Genomic DNA, 7965 nt, shown 5'->3' on the forward strand with positions numbered 1-7965 from the left:
TTTTTTTCTTTATCAAGTCAAAATGGAGCTACACAGAACGAGGGTAGCACGTCCTCAGAAATCAAAACAAGCAAATTACATTGGAACAGAAATGAAACTGAGAGAATAAAGCTGTGAGAAACATCGTTTGTGTGTGCATAGTTAGGTAGCCGATAATCCTCCGAGTCCTTGAACCGTTCAAAGAATGTAATATTGCGAGTCAGTTCCATGCACTCAGTCAAAACTGTACAGTCCGATAACCCTCTGATTCCTACAAGTCGTCTAAAAGCTAAAACCATCTGATAGGCACAAAGCGGTAGATCACGTATGGACGCCAAAATAGGCAAACTACTAAGCGCGTTGTGCTTCTTCCACTTTCTCAAAAGCCACCCCAACCAAAAGCTGGCTACTGGCCAGTGGCTACCCGTCAGTCAACTATCAGATTCAGAGTCAAGTCTCCCAACGTCAGAGGACAATTTAGTCTTTTTATTCCACGAAACACGCCACCTCGAATGAAAGCTACACTACTTAATCAAAACAAAGTCAGCAACACGGTTGCTAAAAGGGACAGGGTCCCGCTTCACCCGTAGCTTCCAGCTTTACTTATCAATTCTCATTTTCCTTTTCTAGTTATTTATATAAATATGCTCATCTACTCATCCTCTGTGCACGCTGAAAAAGAACCAAAACAACCAACCGAAATCTCTCCCTCTTTTCATCTTCTCTTCTCAATCGGCGAAGCTCTACCGGCGATTAGTTATTCTGGATATGTTAAATGTGTGGAGACAGAGAGAATGAGATAGGAAAAAGAAGACAAACCATTTTTACAAGATTGGTGCCATTAAATCCGATTCTTTTTCGTTAACCTTTTCAGGGATTCTTTGTTAGAGCTTTCCTCTTTTCTGAGAACTGAGTGGAGTAGAGGAATGGAGAATATGGGGCGCAGCAAGTTGGGATTTCACAACGTGTTGCTGCTCGTCGCGGCTGTTCTAGCCGCGGTGGCGATTCAAGGTGTGGCTGGAGATGGGCGGAAGGCGCACAGAAACGCTTACGCGACGATGATGTATATGGGAACGCCGAGGGATTACGAGTTCTACGTTGCCACGCGTGTGATGCTCAGATCCCTGGCCAAGCTCAAAGTCGACGCCGATCTCGTCGTTATTGCTTCCGTCGACGTTCCGGCACGATGGGTTCGAGCTATGTAAGTCAGAAAACATCTCTATTTCTTTCTTTAGTTTTCTCTCTACATTTTGCAATAGTATGCCGGAGACCGCTTGCCGTTGCCGTCGTCTGGCACTGAACTCTATTTCTTGTCTCGCCGCTAAAGTTTCAAACCCAAACCAGTGGCAGCCTTTGGATTCAATGATCGTTGATTTCACTGCGTTTAGACTTTGGATTAATGGACAACGAGTTTCTCCAGAAGTCAGCGTCTGTTATTCGAACGATCGATACTCTTTTTCCTACTGGTTGGAGATTTCCGTCGGTTAATCGACGGTGCATCTTAATTTTGCTCAGGTGACGAATACGCCCCTAATATTCTTTCCTGTAAAAGAAAAAGATATTTTACCTAAAATAAAAAACAACGTTCGGTCCTTTTCTTTTGCTCAACAAAGAATTATTGAAATACGGCGTCTTATTTTTCTTTTGGAAAATGACAAAAATTATTTTTTCTCTTTTGCACCGCTTACTCACTTGGATATACTTAGATATATTCATTACTTACAAACATCTCCACCGGTTTTCGGTCAAATACTAAGACCTGCGAGAAACAATTATTTTAGTTTTGTCTTTAAATTATATAATGTTGCAATTGGTAAAATTAATTTCATTTATAAATTATTTCTTTATTTCTATGTTTGGTAAGGAAAAATACTTGCACCTACCATGTTGGCTACCAAAGTCATTTTATACAATAAATTTATGGTTTAGGGGTTTAAGAATTTAGGCAGGGTTTAAAGGTTTAGAATTTGGATTTTATGTTTTATGCTTTGGTTTAGGTTTTTATTGTTTAAGGGTTTAGAGTTTAACTTTAAATTATAGGGTTTTAGGATTTGGAGTTTAGATTTTAGGGTTTAGGTTTGAAGGTTTAAATATTATAAAAAAAAAAACTGAAAATAGGTGGTAGGATGCATGTCATCCAATGGGGTAGCTTGGTTTAAAACATTGTATGTTCTTGTTATTGGGGTTGCATATAACCACATTCAGCAGGAAAATCTTTTCTTCATAGAATTTTATTTTATGCTATAGTTGGCTTAGGCCTCAAAACACCTTGAGGCTTAGGCTTTACCCCTACCACACCACACCCAACCGCCTTGCCTCTACTTTTAAACTTTTGAAATCGTGATGTGCTTGGTTGCAATGCAAATAAATTTTCACTGACGTAAAACTATAACAATGCAAATGATTTGAGTGTAAATTCTGACTTATTTTTGTTTTAAAATTTAGCTTATTTTGTTTGATTGTAATACAAATGGAATAAATTAAAATATGAAGCAAAATAATAAAGTAAGACTCAAAACCTTATTTTCTCTTTTCCATTTCCACCTTAGGCCCTGGTAAGTATGTTTATCTAACATAAATGTTTCCCATGTAAAACTTACCCTGTAAGTGATGTTCAAGCGTTCTTGTGTAATACAATATACTCAGTAAATAGAGGAGGGAGGGAGAAAATGTTATCGGCATACACGGGTAAATTACTTATTCACCTTATACAAGGATATCAATTAAATGATATTATCTGATGTCTTTGTTTACCATATGACCCAATATAGCGAAAAATGAATGCAAGAATTATGGCCAAAATTTATCAGTTGATCAACCCCTGACAAATGAATGGCCCCTAATCTAAAATTACCCCAAACTACAGGGGATAATTTGATTGAAAACATTAACTATATATATATATATATATATAGGGTGATCATGGGCCGGGCTGAGCTGGGCCCGGGCCCCAAATGTTGTCCTTTCGTGGTTGTTAATGGCTCTCCATGAGGACACTGTGTTCAGCATTGGTGTATCTCGATAACCAAAAGAAAAGGAGCGAGTAGTAGGGGTGGTTGCTTTTCTTAACTTGAGTTTGGCTCTGTGATGCAGGGAAGAGGAGGATGGAGTGAAGGTTTTGAAGGTGAAGAACCTGAATAACCCATATGAAAAACAGGCCAATTTCAATAAAAGGTTCAAGCTGACTCTGAACAAGCTCTATGCATGGAGCCTGGTGGAGTATGATCGGGTGGTCATGCTCGACTCTGACAACCTCTTCCTCCGGAAGACAGACGAGCTGTTTCAGTGTGGACAATTCTGTGCTGTCTTCATCAACCCCTGCATTTTCCACACTGGTCTCTTTGCCTTGCAGGTAGTAATAGTATATTACAGTAATACTATTATTCTCTTCTCCTCTCTTTGTAGCTTGAAAGCACTGATCATTAATTAAAATCTCTAACCATGGATCATGAATTACCATTAATGCAGCCATCAATGGATGTCTTCAAAAGCATGCTTCATGAGTTGGAAATTGAACGGGACAACCCAGATGGCGCCGACCAGGGGTTTCTCGTTAGCTACTTCCCTGACTTACTTGACCGTCCAATGTTCCACCCACCAGCTAATGGCACCAAGCTGGAGGGTACCTACAGACTTCCTCTAGGCTACCAGATGGATGCTTCCTATTTCTGTAAGTAACTTTGGCTGATTTTGGTTAATTAATCTTCTGGCTTCTATTCCAAGGCAGAGAGGAAATAACCAGTATATTCCTTGTTGGTTGGTAGATCTGAAGCTTCGATGGAACATACCCTGTGGACCGAACAGCGTGGTGACCTTCCCAAGCGCACCGTGGTTGAAGCCATGGTACTGGTGGTCATGGCCTGTCTTGCCGCTGGGCCTCTCTTGGCATGAAAAACGTCGAGAAACTCTAGGGTATGTTGGATAACATATTAGCAACCCAGTTTCAGAACTTTCTGAAATCTATATGGATATGTATTGTTAATTGAAGCCTAGTCATTGTCTGCTGCTCCACTCTTAACATTTTCGTCCTTATTTTGTCTATGCTGGGATTCATTTCTTCAAACAGGTATAGTGCAGAGATGCCGGTAGTCTTGATGCAGTCGGCAATGTACCTAGCACTGATGGTGCTGACCCGATTGGCGCGGCCCAGCCTAACCAAGCTTTGCTACAGGCGGCCAGACAAGAGCCTCTCCTTTCTACAAACAGGGCGCAAGATGACAGCCATTTGGTCCATCCTAGCTGCCTACGTAGTCCCTTTCTTCATCATACCTCGGACATTACACCCAGTCATAGGCTGGATGCTCTACTTGCTTGGATCATCAGCACTTGCCTCCATCTCGATCAATGTTTTCCTGCTGCCTGCGCTTGCTGTCCTGACGCCATGGCTAGGGATCATTGGCTCCCTCATGGTCATGGCATTCCCTTGGTACTCAAACGGAATTGTGCGAGCTCTAGCAATCTTCGGCTATGCTTTCTGCTTTGCACCAATTGCATGGGGAGCTCTGGTGAAAGTGATGGTGTGCTTGCAGGTCTCGCTTGAGAGAGAGGCCTTCTTGCCTATATTGGGAGAATCTCCACAGCCTTCTTGGTTCAACAAGTTGTACTGAAGCTCGATGGCAACATGACGAGTTATGGCAGTCAGTCTCAATTCTTACGAGCCAAGTTTGGATTAATTTGGCCATGGATCTCGTTCTACAAAACCATCAAACAAATACAGAGGATCAAACAATTAAGTAGGGATGATACAGAGACAGAAGATACCATGTTAAAAACCAAAGCTGATGAGATTGAATCCATGTATTGAGAGTCATTCTGTTCAGACATTCTTTTTGGGAAGTATAACAACAATTCCATGTGATGATTCTGTAAAAATAGACACCTCAAAATATTTATTCTTAGACATGTACATCCAGATAAGTCTCATACTTTCCTGGAAAATCCTATCTTGTAGATCAATGTGAATGGTCCATTTACAAAATGAAATGGGTAACCATGGACATTGGATTGCACCAAAGCACGGACAGTGTACTGCACAAAGGACACACAACTAAACATCAAAAATCATTTGCTATGTCCCATCCAACATAAACCACCCACGGGTAAAACAAGTGTCATTTGATTCAAGCTCTCATAATTTAACAAGGGATATATATGGCACTAAACAGAAGGAAATGGCCAAACAGGATTCATATATCCGTCCTTGACCGTTCCATGGGACTACACAAACGGGGATAGCCCATACCCCCCCCCCAACCCTAGGCAGGATTCAATCATAAATCTCTCTTGCAATTAAGAGACCTTCTATAAGAAACCTTCCACATTGTATTCTGTGAATTCAATTAATTCACAAGAAATATGGTGGGAATTCTAATTTTAAACTGGGTTATATTATACTAGCCTGCCTGTGAGTGAGAATCATAGAATATTGAGAAAGAGAAACCTCATCCTCTCATTTACAGATGGCAATTTCCCCATTATTGAATGCAGGCCTACCTCACCCCACCTCAAATGGAACAGGTTTTTCCAATCTTAAACGGGGACCGGGTGGGACAGGCAAAACTTTTTTCCCTCAACCCAAGAATGAGGTGGGACAGGTTGGCATATAATTCCCCGAGGTGATAAATTATTAAAATACCTCTAGGTTTATTATTAATTTTTAAAATGTCTCAAAGTTTCCTCAAATTCTCAAAACCCTAAGAAAGATACCCCCAATCTCCAATAGTCTATTTTCTAAATACCCCTATTATCATTGATCCCATTTCTAAAATACCCCTTAAGTTTGATGTACTTTTAGGTGGTTGTCTCATGGCAGGGAAAATTCAGGAGTTCCCATCCCTGATAGGAAATTGGTGCCCCACCATAACTCGCCATGTTGTCATTCCTACTCTCATTTCGTGGGAGCTAAGGTAATAAAGTGGACTCGGGGTAATAAAGTGCATGCATACCAATACAAAGGGAGTTTTTTGGTCACAATTCTTTCCCATAGCACATGATTTTCACATACTAGCATTTGCCCTAAGACAAATGCTTAAGTGTGCAAAAATTTTTTTCCATGTGATATGCAAATAATTATATAGTTATAGATAGCCACATAGACACCCCCCCCCTTGAGTCAACATGCTTCCTACTTGGGTTGGATACAAATTGAGCTTTTCTTGAACTTCAAGCCAAGCTTGAGCCCAAATTAGACTCATAGTCAAGCTCAAGCCAAGCTAAAATCGAACATACGAGCTTTTGAGTCAAGCTGAAACTAAGCTCAAGTCTCTAGCTCGAGCCTCATGGTTTTTTGACAAGCCAAACTCGAATAACCAAATATTCGACTTGACTCGTATCCCCCTACTTTCCACCTTAGATTAAGGATTAGTTGAATGTAATAGCTATTTAGCAAGTTGTGAAACCAATGATAACTCTCCATGTTAGTAATAAAATGCATAGAACCCACAACTGTTTAATTTCTCATTGTGGGCCCCATATATTTAATCACCGGTGTTACCATTGGTCCACAGTTGGTAAACAACATTAAGCTCATCCAAATTCCCCATTTTATGTCCTCAAAGTCTCATAAAGTGAGAGGTTGAGGTTTTCCCTTGCCATTACATTTTCATACCATAGTAAAATTCCAATGAAAAACTTTCAACACTAGGATTTTTGGCTCTAACAACCCCTAAACTTTGCAAAAAGGCCAACTTCGACCATAAATATTAAAAAAAGGTCATTTCAATTCCAATCTTTGGTGAAAAGGCTATTTGCATGCAAAAATAGATGACATTTGAAACGACGTTGACGATTACATTTGAGAGCAATTAAAATATTGCAAAATGCTAACATTGTATGCCCAGTCAACATTTGCGTTTATGGGAGGGTCTCACAAAGAAATCCCACCCATTAGACCATTGTACACGTCATTTAATCCAAAAAAAAACCCAAAATCAAATTGAACGAGAACGAAAAGAGTTGGATTCCAGACATCTTCATATCTGACCATTGTTCAAACATTTACAGATCCCTTTTGTGGCTACATGCACTCAACAAGACAGAGAGAACATAACAGTCACCTCCATCGAAGCTCACAAGGATTCTGATCGTCTTCCTTATCTTCAGCCATTGTTCACAAGGTTTCACAAAGAGTTTTTGGTTGGCTGTGTTCACCAAGATAGAGGCAAACACACCAATCACCTCCATCGAGAAAAAAAAGGAGAAAAACACACTAGTCACCAGTTCACAAGCTTTTCACATGTACTGTAATTGGCACTTTACCTTTGTTCAATGCATGAAGAAAGTATTTAGCTTATAAGCTTTTCCTTTTTCTTATTGAGTTTTCAATTGCTCATAGTTAAAACCATTTTTACTAACTATTTTGTTTATCCTTCTTCTTATGAAATACCGAGCAACATGATTGTGGATGTGCCTAGAGAATTGTGATTAATTATTGGTGAAAATTTTGAGAACAGTGCCAATGGATTGTTGTATGTTGGGGATAGAGTCAAGCTTAAAGAGAAGAAAGATGTAGACAAAATCTCATACTCAACATTGTTAATTATGGTAGAAGAGTGTGGATATTTAAAGGTCAGTAGAATATACTACAAGGTACCTAATTTGGGTTTAAGTGATGGTTTAGAGGAAGTTGATGATTCAACCACATTTGGATTATTGAGGTGCATTGCCAAAGAAGTTGGCTAGGGGGAACCATCAATAAATTGGCTCCAGGTCGATTTAAAGGAATAGGTATAGAAGGAACAATGTAATTTTGCATATTTTGTCGGGTGATTTGGAAAAGGTGTTCAGTTGTATCATATAGGTTGAAACCATTCAAAAAGGGGAAGTTAGTCAAGGTGTGGTTCCTGATGTTTGATGAACCGGAGAGGAAGACTCTATTGGAAGTAGGGGCGAGAACTATTCGGTTAAAATTGAAAATTTTGGTTTTGATTTTTTTTTTTTTTTGGTTAAATCGGTTTGGTGAATTCAGTTTTCAGTTTTTGATTTTTT

At 39.6% G+C, this 7965-nt stretch overlaps 1 protein-coding gene across 2 annotated transcripts; it reads left to right on the plus strand.

Moving 5' to 3' along the window:
- Positions 1–524: 524 nt before the first annotated feature.
- On the plus strand, positions 525–4878 carry LOC104598525 (putative glucuronosyltransferase PGSIP8). Of its 2 annotated transcripts, XM_010260640.2 has the most exons (6): positions 649–1180; positions 1324–1494; positions 3073–3331; positions 3448–3649; positions 3744–3891; positions 4046–4878. In XM_010260640.2, exons 2-6 carry the CDS (start codon positions 1379–1381, stop codon positions 4584–4586), a joined length of 1266 nt encoding a protein of 421 aa, XP_010258942.1. In that variant the 5' UTR covers positions 649–1180; positions 1324–1378; the 3' UTR covers positions 4587–4878. The 2 variants fall into 2 exon arrangements, with proteins under 2 accessions (XP_010258941.1, XP_010258942.1); XM_010260639.3 differs by lacking the exon at positions 1324–1494 and having other exon boundaries at positions 525–1180.
- The last annotated feature ends 3087 nt before the right edge of the window (positions 4879–7965 follow it).

This window comes from Nelumbo nucifera, chromosome 6, assembly GCF_055504915.1.
Source record: "Nelumbo nucifera cultivar China Antique chromosome 6, China Antique-T2T, whole genome shotgun sequence".
Classification (NCBI taxonomy): domain Eukaryota; kingdom Viridiplantae; phylum Streptophyta; class Magnoliopsida; order Proteales; family Nelumbonaceae; genus Nelumbo; species Nelumbo nucifera.

What these genes read in the sequence shown, in the direction of transcription:
- LOC104598525 (XM_010260639.3), top strand. Translation starts at nt 906, where the DNA reads ATGGAGAATATGGGGCGCAGCAAGTTGGGATTTCACAACGTGTTGCTG. An exon ending in CTGGTCTCTTTGCCTTGCAG is followed by an intron (nt 3,332 to 3,447) that starts GTAGTAATAGTA and finishes CCATTAATGCAG; the next exon opens with CCATCAATGGATGTCTTCAA. An exon ending in AAACGTCGAGAAACTCTAGG is followed by an intron (nt 3,892 to 4,045) that starts GTATGTTGGATA and finishes TTCTTCAAACAG; the next exon opens with GTATAGTGCAGAGATGCCGG.